Genomic DNA, 16471 nt, shown 5'->3' with positions numbered 1-16471 from the left:
GAAGAGGAGAGTCCACCAGCGTGGACCTCGAAATCTGAAGGATCTGGAGAGATTCTGTATGGAGGAACGCTCTCAGATCCCTCGCCATGTATTCTCCAACCTCATCAGGCGTTATAGGAGAAGACTCAGAGCTGTTATCTTGGCAAAGCGATTTAACAAAAAAGACGACTTTTCATAGCTTTCTTTGCTCCAGGGGTGCCAATATTAGTAGAGTGCACTGTATATTTCCATCCAAGGTGCGAATTTAACTTAAAAATTGGACCATTTCCATCCCACTGTTGAGGCAAAGTCACATGACTTTTTTTGACGCCCGTCGTAGTTCCGTCGTAGTTTATGTGCAGTTTATGTAACTGCCTCGATTGAGCACATATTCAATAACACATAATATCCTGTTAGTTGAGGCATTTGTTTACGGTTTACAGACCCAGCCCTTCCTCCGTTTATAATCGGCCATTTTTCTCATAATTAAACGATTTGTTTTTGTTTGTCTTAATTTATGTGCTTGTGTTGGCTCAGTTTCTTTACTTGTTTATATTCTTTAATTAATGGCATGAATATAAAACAACTGGTTTTCACAAAATGTTCTCTAGGGTACTCTTAGTCCCTGATCTGTCGCTCTGGATACACAATATTATACTTTAAAATGTATTGTTGAATACTGATGAGCTTGGATTATTTGTTTTTTTTTTTTTTTATGATCGCTGATAAGTTCTAAAAAATTTACATGTTACAAATTCTCATACAAAAAAAAGGGGGGGGGGGGTATGCAAACTTATGAGCGGAAGTCGACATGGAAATGTGTTGATAAACCAGAAATCGAGTAGGTTCGTGAAAATGATTTCGTCTGAGTATGATATTTATTCAAATAACTTAGTAAAAAAAGCTGTTTCCTCATCACGGGTAATAACATCCCAGACGAGCTCCGCGGTACCGACGTTCACACGTTTCTCAGTTCTGGGAATCCGGAAGCCGGTCGTAAACGTTTCTCAGACCATGTCCACTAGTTTGAAGTTGTTCTCCTGTTTGGTGGGGACGACATTGATGAAGGACTTGTAGAGCAGGGCTCCTTTGGGCAGTTTGGGGACCACGCCCCAGGCTTCAGCGCTACGAGGCAGAGGAACGTACACTTCTTTAGTGAACCGGACCGTACCGTCCTCCAGAGCGTACAGCGTGCTGTTCGTCCCCATGCCCACCTGTCAGAGAGAAAAATGGTGACACGTGGAGTCAGGGTCAAGTGACGACCTGCTGAAGAGTGAATATTAGAATGCAAAAGTTTGTACGCCCTATGGTTTTAGAACGAGGGGAAACGTAACATGTCACTTGATTTTTTTTTTTTTTTAACCCTTTATCTACAAATAACAAAATTCCAGAATAACTCCGTATTTATTAAATGTATTAAACCGCTAGAATCACCAAATTGTATTCAAATACCACAAACTCCTATAGTGTTGTTATTTATTCACCCACAATAAGGGTGTCTAATTTTATTGCTGATATTTTACACCGGAGATTCAACTAAACATCCATCATTTTTAAAGCCATCGAACAGCTTCGTATTCACCGTTTATGCTCACTACATGGGGTAACGATGCTTTAAGACCGTACACGATATGCACACTACATGCACTATATTCACAAACAACTGTATTTCGGATACAGCGGCAGAAAGGTGAGACTTCCAGTGAGAACTAGTAGTCCAGTTGATGCGTGATTTAAAAATAAGTATCATTTTACTATTAAAATACGTATTATTACAGTCGGCCGTCCTCGTCCGCAGGGACTGGTGGCGCGGGCAGGCAACCGCAGCAGCTGACTCCGTGTACGAAGCATATCTAATAAATCGACCTTTTCTTGTAGAAGCACTACTCTTTGGACCCACGATTACACTCGATATTTTATTGCGCATTAAAGACACAAAACGTTCAGAGAAACGTGAGATACGCCACACACAATCTTAATAAGTATGCATACTCAGCAAAAAAAAAAAAAAAAGAAACGCCCCCTTTTTCAGGATTTTAAAGAGAATTTTGTAAAATCCGAATAAGCTTTACAGATCTTTATCGGAAAGGGTTTAAACGGTGTTTTTCACGCTTGTTCGATGAACCATAAATAATCATTGCACATGCACCTGTGGAACAGTCCTTAAGACACGAACAGTTTACAGGCGATTGGTGATTAAGGTCACAGTTACAGTAAGTTAGGACACTAAAGAGACCTTTCTACTGACTCTGAAAAACACCAGACGAACGATACCTAGGGTTCCTGCTCACCTGTGTGAACACGCCATAGACCTGCTGCAGGGAGGCATGAGGACTGCAGATGTGTCCAGAGCAATAAACTGCAATGTCTGTAATGTAAGACGTCTAAGACGGTGCTACAGGGAGACAGGAAGGACAGCTGATCGTCCTCGCAGTGGAAAATTACATGTAAGCGTGTGTGTCCCCCTCAGACGTGATCGAGAACTTGTAAACGCCTCGGTGGAAGAGTGGAGGAACGTCTCACAGCAAGAACTGACCAATCTGGTGCAGTCCATGAGGATGAGATGCACTGTAGTACTTAAAGCACTTAAAGACACCACGTACTGACTGTTCCTTTTAATATGGACTCATTATTCCATTTCCGTTCGTCACGTCTGTGAAACTTGTTCAGTTCATGTCTCAGATGTTCAATGTTTTTATGTTAATAAAATATTTACACGTTAAGAAATTTGCTGGAAATAAAAGCAGTCGAACGTGAGAGGATGTTTCTTTTTTTGCCGAGTATATATATATATATAAAATAATTGAGTAGGCATCATGGCGTCCTGAATCTAAATCCTAGAATATAGTACAGCCAATCAGCCCCCCCCCCACCCCCCCCCCCCAAAAAAAAAACCAAGCATAACATGTACAAACATCTTACATGAGCTCCCGGATGCCAGCGTATAAGCCTCTGTGTGGCGAGGATGTTACCTGCGCGAACAAAGTCTCCTAAAAGGATGAAACACTTCAGTTTAGTGAATATTGCAGGAAAACAGAAAATATGTGGGGGAGTGGCTTAAACACAGGCGTGATGCGGATCTCACGGGTCACAGCGCGTTACAGTAAACGTGTAATTAATAATGTACAGTACAGACGTCATTAGAAGATATTTTCCCCTGGAAGTAAGGAGTCCTGGGGGGGTTTGTGAATTATGGGGGGGGGGGGGGCAGTTCCATTTTCTAATACTTTTACAGTGATGGAAATCACAATTATTATAACTATAAAAGCCTTTTCACTGGAAAATACAAAGATAATGATTTTTTTTTAAAAAAAAGATCATTTTAATTAGAATTATAATTAAAATTCTGTTGGTGAAAAGGTCAGGCAAAAAAAAAACAACATTTTTTGGCTCCAATAAATCGTCAAAATATTATAGTACACCTTTAAATAAAAGTACTAGGGCTGGGCAATACGGTGATATCATCTATCGGTACACTTTTTCCACTTTATTAGGAACACCTGTACACCTGCTCATTTCTGCAGTTATCTAATCAGCCAATCATGTGGCAGCAGCACAACCAGGAGATACAGGTCAAGAGCTTCAGTTAATGTCCACATCAAACATCAGAATGTGACTAATCGTGGCTTGGTTGTTGTTGGTTGTTTATCCATCTTTAATTGAATATAATGGTTACCTAGCAACATCTTGTTATTGTGAGTGTAGCAGGTAGCCTTCAACTTAAGTAACATTAGTGCACAAGGTGTCAGTGATTTTAATTCCTAGTTTAAGATGTGTTTTAATAGCCTCTAAATGTGCGTCATGGTGTAAAAACAAATTGTCTTGTCATACTGTGGCGAAAAAAATGTATCTATGGTAATTTGCTTTTGTCCTGAACAGATGATTTTTTTTTTTTTTTTTAGGTGTTTACATACTGTGCTTTTTCATTTGTCTCATTATAATCCCTTTTCCTTTTCTCTTGCTTTATCCATCCGTTGTTAGGAATTAGAAAGCAACACTCGAAGGTGAGGAATGTGTCTATATATTCAAATTCACCGTCTTGTTTCTTGAAACCGTATCTGTGACCCGGACTTTTCCCTCCCAGGTTCTTGCTGCTGCCTCCAGACTTTTTAGACGCAGGTCTGCTTGAGAGAACGGCTGGCGTCTGAGACGATACGAGAAAGCCTGTAGAAACACACACACACACACACACACATATGTACTGATACAAGACCAAGAGAGCGTGACTACATCCAGACGGTCTGCCTTGGGATTGAGGAGTTACAGTAATCACCAGAATTACACACCACCACAAATAAATCTATAATCAACTTAGCACACTCTTTAATGAAGGGTGCCAATACTTCTGAAGTGAACTGTAGAGGATGCACAGGGCTGGAATGTCCAAAAAAGTCTCTCACTACAATAAATTATAGCCTAGTTCTTTGAATACCTTTGCAGACTAAAGGTGAAGATAACGATCCCAAATTCCACGTTTAATGATGATCATCTCAGGCTTTGGCTTTTAACCCCGGGCCTGAATTAAAGAGGACATGATGTCCATGTGCACAGACCTCTATAAAGGTCGTCAACCTTGTCACACATTATGGTAGGAAGCCAGGTGCTGTTTTTTTTTTTTTCCTCCAGGGGATAAACCAGAGTTTTGTTTTAAAGGAAAAAATCACTACTTAAGAAACACTATTCCAAGAAATTGTCCTATTTCAATTAAATTCAATTTAATTACTATAGCGCTTTCTACAATGGTCATTGTCTCAAAGTGGCTTTACAGAAACATATAATATACAGATAGGATACAGATTTTAAGGGTGTGAATTTATCCCTTTTGAGCGAGCCGGTGGAGACGGTGATGAGGAAAAACTCCCTAAGGTGATAAACTCCCTCCATCCATCCATCCATCTTCTATACCGCTTATCCTTTTCAGAGTCACGGGGAACCTGGAGCCTATCCCAGGCACAAGGCGGGGTACACCCTGGAAAGGTGCCAGTCCATCGCAGGGCGCAATCACACACACACACTCACACACCCATTCATACACTACGGACACTTTGGACACGCCAATCAGCCTACCATGCATGTCTTTGGACTGGGGGAGGAAACCGGAGTACCCGGAGGAAACCCCCGCAGCACGGGGAGAACATGCAAACTCCGCACACACACACAGGGCCACGGTGGGAATCGAACCTACAAATCATTTTACTACAAAACGATACAGTCTGTAGTTCTTCACTGGTGACAAATAAAGATGCTAATAAAGTGATGTGTGCTTCACATGATCATATTATAAGGGATTACTAACCTAAAAAAATAAACAGATTAATAGTAATATTTTTGTTTGGTTGTCTGTTTAAAGCACCCTTGGGTTTGAGAAGGGTGCTGTAGTGCTGTATAAGATAATAATAATAATAATAATAATAATAATAATAATAATAAGATGATGATGATTATGATTATGATTATTATTAACAACTACTTGTCAAGGTCAAATAATGCAGTTAATTCACATGATTAGTACTTTCTCAAATAAACACATTAATTTAAAATTTGATTTACAGTCTAAACTTTCAGATACACGGAAAAATATGCAAAACACAATAAACAAACAAATAAAATACTTGACAAGCTGTTAATTCCAACACTCACAGGCAGGTTTAACCAAACATCTCTACTAGTGTACTAAACAGTATGAATGGCTTTAGTGCTGTAGTATTTACACATGGACACTACTTAGTACTTAAGTATGCATCTTTGGAGGAAACGTTCTCTCTGAATGATTTCGCGAACTACCCGTGAACGTATAATAATTGTTTTATACAATTAATCCTTTCTACAAGCTGTTCTCATGTGTCATTATAATTATTATTTTTAATGTTTAACATAAATAAATATTTTAAACAAGTAAACTTACCTGCTCTGGGTCTTAATAACAAGGACACGAGCGCCGCCATTTTGAAACACGTAACTCTGACGCGATGACGCAATGACGCTCATTGACGCAAGTCTGCATTCAGAATATCAAACGCCTCCCTACTGTGTATTTAAGTGCTTAAAAGTACAACGGACATACAATTGATGGCTCGTACAGCAAATATAATGTTTAATATGTGAATAAAGTGTCGTTTTCGATCAACGCGTACTCATTATACGTTTAAAATAAGATATATATGGATGTAATGATAGGTTTGAGGCGGTAGGTGGCAGCACAGCTGCTTTCCACCCAACGTAAAGAAGAGGAAGAAGAAGAAGAAGAACTAAAATATACCCGCGCTGTTTTGGAGTTTTGGAGACATTTGGATATTTCATTTAAAATTCAGGTAGAAGTTAAACTAAAGGTTGTTTTTAAAAATCCCGAGCATTTCTGTTTTATTTTAATTAATATTAGGATATTTATAATTGACTATATTCTACATCTTTGTACACTGACCCTGTTTGTGACTATAACACGCTCTCCTTAATGGAGGTGAAGGAATAAAACACTCAGTGTGGTGCTGCTGTAGGAAAATAATCAACAACAGGCTGGTGTGATTGATGTGGAGTTACAGTTACCACCTTATCACAGGTTATTTTCCTCTAACAGCCCTTTCCAAAGGGATTTTATACCTCTTATACAATGGTAAGTTGCCAAAAATGACAATTAAATTGATTGAGGAGCATTTTTATCCGTTTAGAGTTACTTTTTACGTTGTGGAACGCTCCACGAAACACGTTCCTGTTATCACTTGCGTTATATCGCAGTTATAAACAGTCATTCCTTCACCAGGCTCTTCTTTGTTCTCTTTTGGAGTGCATCCAGACACTACAGATCATGTTAAAGATATTAATTGGTCGATTAATTAATTGATTAATTAATTAATGAAGTATTCCTTTATCCATGATGAATCGTGTTTTCATCTTTTTATCTCTTCATGCAGTCGTTTACAGTGTAATGTTTCTGAACGCTGAGGATGGGGAGCAGCAGTCGAGCGGGATTTCATATCGGTGACAGCGACTCCAGCGACTCGGAGCGGCTCCCCGTGATCGATTTCTCCCAAAAACCAAAGACTTCGGTGTGTTCAGACTCCTCGGACTCTGCGATGACTCATCCGTTCTCTGCTCGGCCTGCTGGGGGAAGCGTCTTCACGGTCAGCAGTGACAGTGAGGAGGAGGAAGAGGCTTTCGTTCCTCTGGCTGTAAGACTGAAACAGAAAGCTGTAGCTAAGAGCAAATGCGAGAGTCAGAAGTCGTGTGTGAATCAGAACGGAGGCTTGAAGGAGAAGATCTCAACTGCGCAGTGTGTTAAAGTTTCAGAGGATAATCCAGGTGCTGGGAGGCGTTATGGTAAAGAGCCTGTCTCCGTCAGGGACGAGGACGTCGGGCTTCGAAAGCGCAAACGCACCCTGGAGGACGTGGAGGGGAGCAGAGAGGAGGCGCTGCGCAGGAAAGTCGAGCGGGAGAGGCAGCACGGAGAGAGAGAGCGGATGAGAGCGGAGAAGAAAGCGCTGACGGATGCTGTGAAGGCCATGAAACCGGAGGAGTGCATTAAACACATGGTGGTGGCGGTAGATCCTGGTAGGTGGCGCTGTTGTTCCAGCACCTGCCTCACACTGGTACATGGAGTAATGTGTGAGCCTGTAATTGGTGCATGGATCAGTACTGATTAGCCGTGTATGTGTGTGTGTGTGTGTGTGTGTGTGTGTGTGTGTAGGCCTGCTGCAGCTGGAGGGTGGTGGTGATCTCCTGACCTCACTGCACACGATGGGATGCAGCTGTGCCATTGAGAAGCAGCCGATGCCACGGAGTGTGTCCTGGGTTAGACGCGCACCCTGTCCTCAGGTACATACAGACATCAGGGCTGGGCGATATATCGATATAATATCGATATCGTCATAAACGATTACGTGATTCACTTTTCTGAGATGTCGTTGCTATGGTGACTTTTTTTTTTTTTACATTTTTAATCATTACAAATTAAATGGTACTGAATGGATGCCGTTGATTCGACGTAAGTTTTTAAAACTACTCCGTCTTTGTACGCATTTAAGAAAGGTATCGTCACACACAAACACACACACACACACACACACGGTACAAATCATTGTCAGGACTTTTATTTCCGTCCAAAAACAAGCCTGTACTATTCAAATATTTTTGCAATTACTTATTAATTAATGAATTATTATGAATTTTCAAATTCATAAAATTATGATAACATTGTATAACATTATTATAACAGAAGAATTATAGATGGCACTGGTTCAAGACCCAGGATCGGTATCGGTCCCATACTAGCAAAAAAAAAAAAAAAAAAGCTGGTTCGGATATCAGATATCGGATATCGGATATATATACAGTATCTCACAAAAGTGAGTACACCCCTCACATTTTTGTAAATATTTGATTATATCTTTTCATGTAACAACACTGAAGAAATGACACTTTGCTACAATGTAAAGTAGTGAGTGTACAGCTTGTGTAACAGTGTAAATTTGCCGTCCCCTCAAAATAACTCAACACACAGACATTAATGTCTAAACCGCTGGCAACAAAAGTGAGTACACCCCTAAGTGAAAATGTCCAAATTGGGCGCAATTAGCCATTTTCCCTCCCCGGTGTCATGTGACTTGTTAGTGTTACAAGGTCTCAGGTGTGAATGGGGAGCAGGTGTGTTAAATTTGTAAACTTTTTTTGTGGTTGTTGGCCAAAGCCCTCTTCGGTTCACATGTGTCGAACACGAGTACAGCTAAAAGTTCTCGTTTGCAAACAAACATCAGTGCGAAAGCGGTGCAAAGCAATTTTGTGCGGTTGCCATTTCAAGCAGTTTTCTGCACAAAAAAAGCACAAAAAACTCCGCATCACGAATTTGAAAGAAAAAAACAAAACCCAGCAACATCGAGCGTTTCTGTCCACAACAATCACAAAAAACCCCTCGGCGCAATTCTGTACGACCGACTAATAAATCAGAAGCTGGGCAACTGAAGGAAAACAGACTCCTGTGTGAAAGTGTATCGCCTGTTGTTAGGTTTAGGTTTAATTCTGTTTTCTTAGTTTCAGCTGAATGTGGATTTATACTGGTTACTGAACTTCCAGGTTTCTCATCTTTATTTTCTTATTCTTATTTTTATTTGTTCTGCATTTAAACTAAACATTTTTGTATTTTTTTTATTATACTAGTTTATTAATGGATGATTGCAGTGTTCTTTCCACACACACACACACACACACTTTTTTTTTCGCTGCTGGTTGGTGTATGTTTATCATTTTTTTGCTCCCAGACTGGAGAAGTGATGTCTATCCCAGAAGCCCTTGCGGTGCTCCAGGTCCCGGTGGATGACTTCATCAGCATGGTTCACACTTCCACACAGGTGAGCAGCAGCAGCAGCAGCAGCAGCAGCAGCTCTTTATTCTCTCACACTCATTAGCACTGAAGACTCTCGCACTTTAACGTTAACGCGCTAATGAGGCCATTAACTCCTCGTGTCCTTCTCGTGCGCTCAGAGGCAAGCGGACGCTCTGATCGAATTAGCACCGTGGCTTTGAAGGTGACGCAGAGTCGTAGTTCTGACCTGTGAAGATTAAAAATAATGGATGTAATTATACACTCCTGTCTCAGTGATGTAAAAAAAAAAAAGATCTGTTAGCTCCTTTCAATATGTCGTGTAGAGCCGGTGAAGATCTTAAAGCTGTGTGTGTGTGTGTGTGTGTGTGTGTGTGTGTTTGTACAGGCGCAGAGGAGTGGAGGACCGAGCGAACGTGGCGTAACCCTCACCGCTTGGGTTCTCCGTCTTATGGCGAGAAACGCAGACAGGACCCTCAGTCTGTCGGTGATCGACATAGAGAAATATTTTAAGTGAGCGTTCCGTTTATTTATTTATTTATTTATTTATTTATTTAATCTCTAAAACGAGTAAACACATCAGTCGGAAGTCAGAATCCTAGCAGAAAATCGACCAGACCAGACGCCAGATTTGTGATTCTGATGCAAACGTATCGAAAACTCTAGAAAGAAAAGAAAAGAAGCCGAGAGAGGATTAACGGCAGGGTAACAGACGACGTGATACTAGACGTCTGCACGTCTCGTCCGCAGGAGTCAGAGCGCTAAGGGACGGCGGAGGTTTCGGGATGCGGTGCTGGGGGACGAGACGAAGAAGAGGAAGAGGAAGGATGCGGAGCAGCTTCCTGATGTCTCGCGGATGGAGGTGGAGGAGGCACGTTCGACCTCAACTCTAATAATAATAATAAAAATAACAACAATAAATAACTTTATTTATATACAGGGTTCGTACAAGGGGCTCGAATTTGTCTTTTGGAAATGTAAGCACTGGAAAAATTGGAAAATAGCCGTTTTTGTTTTTTTTTATCTAGTGGTGCTTAAAAAGTGCTTGAATGATAAAAAGGCAGTGTTTATTTTCGATAGAACATGAAATACAACGAGTACATCCTTTCCCTCAAAATATGACACCCTGCTACAGCCCCTCCCCCTATTCCCCCTATCCTCCTCCCGCTATTCACTCGCTCACTGTGACAGAGACAGCCCCGGTCCACTTCTCAGCCCCCTTTAGCGACTTTAAAAAAAATTATATTTCAAAAAAGCACCTCGCGACAAATCTGTCGTCTTTTCGGGCAAACCTTGGCGATTTCCCATCGAAGAGAAGTGGGCGGGGCTGTTTTTCCCCGGAGACACGCCTCTCTCTTCGGCTTCCCTGAGGAGCAGCACATTCATTCGCTTCTAACTTTCTCTCCGAGTGAGACGTGAACATCGGCGAGATCGCAGCACTGCCGTCGTGTTTCATTTATGCGCGTGGTGATTTTGTCAGAGGACGTCGTGGTTATAAGATCAGGATTTTAGCGGTGCAGGGCGGCAGCTTGTGAACACGTGGTCTCATAACGGGCCACGTATCGGTCACCGTTTCATCCTCGCTCCGTTGCCTGACAACAGAAAAATATGTCAATGTGAACGGCTTTATCGGGAATTCGGTGCGGTTAATTATTTGTCGTGCTGTACGTGCAAATAGACGACTGATTGAAGCCGTGGGCTGCGTCCCGAACCGTGTACTTACCGTCAATATAGTAGCCGAGATGCGTGTATTTAACCTAACTATATAGCAGGCAAGTACGCGGTTCGGGACGCAGCCGTGCTCTCTTGTTTGTCGTCAAACGGTCGAGCGCTGCCGTGTGTGTACGTGTCCTGTCGCACAATGCGGTGAAAACTCCTACACGACGTTAATAGTGTGATTAAGGCGTGTACGTGTCTGTAACGCACGTCCATAATGCGACTAAAACAGGAATACTCCACACGCCTTAATTCAATTTGTGTTTACTCCGAGTATGACTTTAATCGGATTAAGGTCGTCAATAATCTCTGTTTACATGCTAGTTTCTTAATCAGAGTATCGTCTTAATCGGGTTCATATCGGAGTATCGCCGTCCATGTAAACGTACTGAGAGGGATTAAATGGGTTAAACCTCATAACGTTGGAGAAAATCATCTGGCAAATTAATAACCAGTGTGTGTGTGTGTGTGTGTGTGTGTGTGTGTGTGTGTGAGGCTAAGGAGCGATACAGATCCGCTGCAATATTAATTGAATTTTGTGCAATTTCATTAGCCGTCACACTTCATCAGCAGGTTAGTCACTTTAGACGTAGGTTCAGTAATTTGTGAGAAGCTTTTATCCGAAGCGCGACAGAATCCAATCTAAGCATGAAGGCGACAGTCAGACAGTCACGTGCCGCGAGACGAACAGGAACGCGTCTCAGCAGCCCAGGAACAGACCGAGACGGAGATTCGTGTACAATTCAGTTATTAGTATGGCTGTTGATTATTATGTCAAATTTACAGTGCTTTCCAGAATTATTGGCACCCTTCATACAATTGCGCAAAAACGATACTATAAAGTAAACGTTAAGTATAGGGCAGTTCAGTTATAGGAGGAACTCTCATCAGAAGTATTACATGGTGGTATTTATTATTATTATTATTATTATTATTATAATTTTTTTTTTTTTATCTAAAAATGATGTGTTTGCCAAAATTATTGACACCCCTTAGGAGTATTTTAAATAAATGGGAACTGATTTTTGGAAGACGTGTGTTATTTTTCCTTTGCTTGCAGGGAAGAATAAGTACGATGTCGCACACGTGTAAAACACGTGGTTTGCTCAGGTCGTTTACGGTCCTGTCGTCAGTCCTCGTGCGTAAATTACTCTGTCTGCTTTTACTTTCTCCTCAAAAACGACGATGGAGTAAATAATCATCGTCGTTCACATCCGTCGCGCTCCCGAGTTTACGCCGAGGTACGCTAAGATGAGCTCTCGTACGTGACGTAGAAAAGACTCTAACTGCCAATCACAGCGGAGGAGCTGATGATTAATCGCGTGTCTCGGTATCCAGAGCTATCTAGTACAACTTTAAAGACGTCGAAACGGTCTTCGTCCTGGGATCGGGTCGTCACGGCTGCGTAGCGCTCGGATTTTTTTCCCCGATAGTCAGTCGAGACAACAGAGCGCCCGTTTTCTTGGCCTCTGTGATGTCATCTTGTCTTTGCTATTTATTTATTTATTTAATTAATTGGATCCATGTTGGATTTAGAAACGTATAGAACGGGCTAGCTGTGTGTTTGTATGAATGAATGACGTGTTTTCACATGCGTCCTGGTGATGAAGTACCGCTTCACCTACACGGTAAAAACAACCAAAAAAAAAAACAACACTTCTGAGGGGCGTGTCACTCTGTCACTGTCTAATCACACGACTAACACGAGTGCCTGAATCTACAGTCTGGAGTAGAAAGAAATCAGCCCCAGCCTCACTGAGTGTTGTGTTGGTGGTGCTGTTGCGCTTCTTGTTTGACAGAAATCCAAAATAATCGGCTTTAAGTTCTTGCAGCCTGTAGTTCTGTACAAAAACTTATTCTGGTGTGTTTTAACCGTCTGCTTTTTTTTTTTAAGCGCCCGAATTTCAGTGTGCGCTACCACCACCGCTGGGAACTGAGCTTAACCTCAACCTGCTAATGTCTAAAACTGTGCCTCTTGCTCGTCCTGCAGTGTTTAGTCGACCTCCAGCTGCACACGGGGGTCCAAGTCCATTTTCACTCGACCTGGAAGGACTTCACTAATTACGTTACCATGTCAACCAAGGCAGTAGCTGAAGCACCGTTCAAGTGAGTGGGTGGCAGATGTCCATCTCTCTCTCTCTCTGTTCTATCAGTGGTGCTCAGAGTTATGGATGGTCTGATGGAGCTGAGAGGTCAGACTGGGTCACTGCTCTCTCTGTGTGTGTGTGTGTGTGTGTGTGTGTGTGTGTGTGTGTGTGTGTGTGTGTGTTTTAGGCGGGAGCGAGACAAGACCGGCTTCAGTTTTTGTCTGGAGAGCGAGTGGGCAGGTGGTCAGAAGGTTGAGCGAACAGGGAAAGGACTTCTGCAGGTGTGGAAGAGGCAGATCCAGCAGCTGAACCGGGTCAGCGCAGACATGGCTACGGCCATCCTCAGCGCCTATCCGTCTCCTCAGCTTCTTATTCAGGTTAACAAACACTTCCTAACCTATGAACGATGCAGTATGTCACGCGACAGGATATCATACATCGGGGGGGGTGGGGCAACGAATAACGCCGAACGATCTGTAAATACATAGAGAACAGAAAATATCCCATGATCACGCTTTCCTCAAGAACAGGGTCTGTAGCACTACTTATAACCTCCCTAACCCCTTAATGACTTTCTAACCGTTTAGAAAGACTCATTCTAATGGATGTAAGCTTGTAGAAAGCCTCTCAGTTCGGACGTCAGGTTGACCTCACAGCCTCACGATATATAAAGCTGACGTAAGGTTGTTCTGATGCCTTCCAAGCGAATGTACTGTGTGCTAGAGTGACTTTGTTGCTTCTGGTAGATGATATAATGGTGACATGGCAACCGTTGAAATGTCATTTAGGCAATGAACTCGTCATTAGTTTTAATTAGTGTATTAATCGTGGGGGGGGGGGTTTGGGGGTGTATGTATGAGGGGGGATAAGTGTAATAAATCTTTTTTAAAAACCCGTTAAATTTAAATTTTAAAATGCTACATTTTTCATATTAATCATATAAATCTATAGAACAGTTGTTTACGCGGTGTTGTGAGCGTATGTCGTGAACGAGAGGCTTAAATAATTATAATCACGTAGGACGTGTAAAATCATTACATAAACATTAGATTTAAAAAACATCATCGTATTCTTTGTTTAACAAAGCAGGAGTTTTCAGTTTCTGGCGCTCATGCAGTACAGATCATTAACGCCGCGTTACCCCGTGTCAGTGTAACTCCGATGATGGTCACGAATATCAATATCGAAACGCGTCCGCAGGCGTACAGGCGGTGCGGATCGGACCGGGAAAAAGCCGCGCTGCTATCGGACGTGCTGATTCGTCGCGGAGAAGGAGTGACGTCGACGACGCGCAGGATCGGTCCAGAGCTCTCCAAGCGGATCTTTCTTTTGATGACGTCATCAGACCCCCAGCAGACCCTGGATTCCGTGTCATAAACACGCAGTGTGAAGAGACTGGTTTTCTATCTTGATTTATTCTTCTTCTTCTTATTTTTTTTTTTAAAAATCCGTTTGCTTTTATGCATTATTTGTTATTAAATGTTTTCTCCGTCAGTGTGATGGGATTTTTGTTACGCTTCAGATACACAGAGTGCACCTTCAAAGCACCTTGCCCTGCCCCCCCACCCCTCCCCTCCCCTCCCCCCTCTGCTTCATGTCATAGTGAATGATAACAGGGCACCGAGCTCCTTTCACGTACAGTGTGTGTTCCTCAGAAGCTCTCTACACTTAAAGCAATTTTCTCGTGACATTGACCGTGATGGACCGTAAAGGACTCGAGGTCACCGTCATATCCTGTCTGTGTTTTTCCCAGCCTTACACCCTTTATATATTTATTTTCTGGTCCACGCTCACACACTGCCGGTGTATGACAGGGCATCGGTAATTGTGGAACCAACAATTTACTTACTCTTGCCATGTTATTTTGCTGTTTTTTTGGGTTTTTTTTTTTTTTTTTGAAACGCTACACCAGACCTGTCATTTCTCCTCCCGGCTAAAATGGCTCCCTGAGCTGAACAACGCTGCAGTGGTGCAGGTCTGTAGAGGCTCATGGCTCATTTCCAGCACATTAGCGAATGGCACCTGACAAGGAGCGGCGTATTGCACGAAACACGAGCGGCGGACTAACGAGGCTTTAAATGCGTTTAAGAGATGAGCCGCGTGTCGCAAAAACACCTTCCTGAAAGGCTGCGGGAGTTTTTTTTTTTTTTTTCTGAAGACTGGTGTGGGCATTATGTATGGAGTAACACACTCGGTGTTACAGGGAAAAAAAAAAAAATACAAATAGACGATCATGGTTTGGTGTGATGAAGCAGAGTTCCTGTTACCGCCGTGAGGTTGGTTCATTTCCTATAACGGAACATTCCGAAGTGTTTTATTCCTCTTACACCACAGCAGTTCCTTTTCACAACACTAACATGGGTTACTTATTAAAGAAAAATACATCATTTACATACCTATCACTTTATAGTAGAGCGCGACCGATAGTGGATTTTTACCGATACCGATGACTAAGTCGGGCGGTACCTACAGTACCTGCCCCGATAACCTATTAATCAACCGATAGTTTTTAAAATCGATACTTAACGCTCAGAGTAAAATACTGCTGACGTTTATTACACAAATAAACAGGACTGACTGTAGCATGGAAATGTACTGCACTTTTTTTTTTTTCTTTTTTTTTTAAAATGAAATAAATATGAATGAATATAAATATTAAAGTAAATAAAAGATTGTTGATGAAAATAAAAGATTTAGGTTGTGCCTAAAAGTTTGCACACCCCTTGCAGAATCTGCTCAATCTTAACACTGTTAACAAAATGAGACGGATCATAAAAAATCCCATGTTTTTTATTTTTTTTTATTTAGTCCTGTCCTGATTAAACTATTTGACATAACATGTTTACATATAGCTGAATTGATAAAAATTACCCTGTTCAATAGTTTACATACCCTCGATTATTAATCCTGTGTGTCGTGACCTGGATGAACAACGGCCGTGTTTATGTTCTGTGAGAGTTCTTCACGAGTCCCTTGTTTGTCCTGAGCAGTTAAACCGCCCACTGTTCTTCAGGAAAATCCTATATGATGTTCAGAGCCGTCTTTTCACCCCGAGGACGACTGAGGGACTCGTCTCGTACACGACTATAACAAATGGTGCAAACGTTCACTGATGCTCAAGAAGGAAGGCGACACGACCCATTAAGAGCCAGGGGGAGGGGGTGTAAACTTTTGAACAGGATGATCGGTGCAAATTGTTATTATTTTATTTAAAGATCTTTTTTTTTTTCATTTAGTACTGCCCTTCACACACTAAATCAGATATTGACACGTTTCCCAAAAAACAAAACACTAACGATGTACCGTCTGATCAGTCAGTCGAGCCCTTCTTTATACTTATACATAAAATGTTACAGTTATCACTTATGTGTATAAACAA

At 41.8% G+C, this 16471-nt stretch overlaps 2 protein-coding genes across 5 annotated transcripts; one reads left to right on the top strand and one right to left on the bottom strand.

Annotated features, from left to right (window-relative positions):
• Positions 1 to 816: 816 nt before the first annotated feature.
• mrpl27 (mitochondrial ribosomal protein L27) lies at positions 817 to 5967 on the bottom strand. The gene is made up of 4 exons (XM_053639614.1): positions 5885 to 5967; positions 4015 to 4143; positions 2902 to 2969; positions 817 to 1193 (listed from the first exon to the last, which is right to left on the bottom strand). Exons 1-4 carry the CDS (start codon positions 5922 to 5924, stop codon positions 987 to 989), a joined length of 444 nt encoding a protein of 147 aa, XP_053495589.1. The 5' UTR covers positions 5925 to 5967; the 3' UTR covers positions 817 to 986.
• A 253-nt stretch (positions 5968 to 6220) lies between these two features.
• On the top strand, positions 6221 to 15479 carry eme1 (essential meiotic structure-specific endonuclease 1). 4 transcript variants are annotated; one of them, XM_053639613.1, is made up of 9 exons: positions 6221 to 6290; positions 6888 to 7524; positions 7661 to 7788; positions 9228 to 9317; positions 9678 to 9802; positions 10040 to 10151; positions 12996 to 13111; positions 13280 to 13469; positions 14293 to 15479. In XM_053639613.1, the coding sequence occupies exons 2-9, from the start codon at positions 6921 to 6923 to the stop codon at positions 14467 to 14469; spliced, it is 1542 nt and encodes a 513-aa protein (XP_053495588.1). In that variant the 5' UTR covers positions 6221 to 6290; positions 6888 to 6920; the 3' UTR covers positions 14470 to 15479. The 4 variants fall into 4 exon arrangements, with proteins under 4 accessions (XP_053495588.1, XP_053495585.1, XP_053495587.1 ...); XM_053639610.1 differs by having other exon boundaries at positions 10040 to 10160; XM_053639612.1 differs by lacking the exon at positions 6221 to 6290 and adding an exon at positions 6489 to 6589 and having other exon boundaries at positions 10040 to 10160.
• Positions 15480 to 16471: the final 992 nt, after the last annotated feature.

This window comes from Ictalurus furcatus, chromosome 13, assembly GCF_023375685.1.
Source record: "Ictalurus furcatus strain D&B chromosome 13, Billie_1.0, whole genome shotgun sequence".
In the NCBI taxonomy this organism is placed as follows: domain Eukaryota; kingdom Metazoa; phylum Chordata; class Actinopteri; order Siluriformes; family Ictaluridae; genus Ictalurus; species Ictalurus furcatus.
The sequence above is the reverse complement of the archived record's forward strand: the minus strand, read 5'-3'. Positions and strand labels throughout refer to the sequence as shown.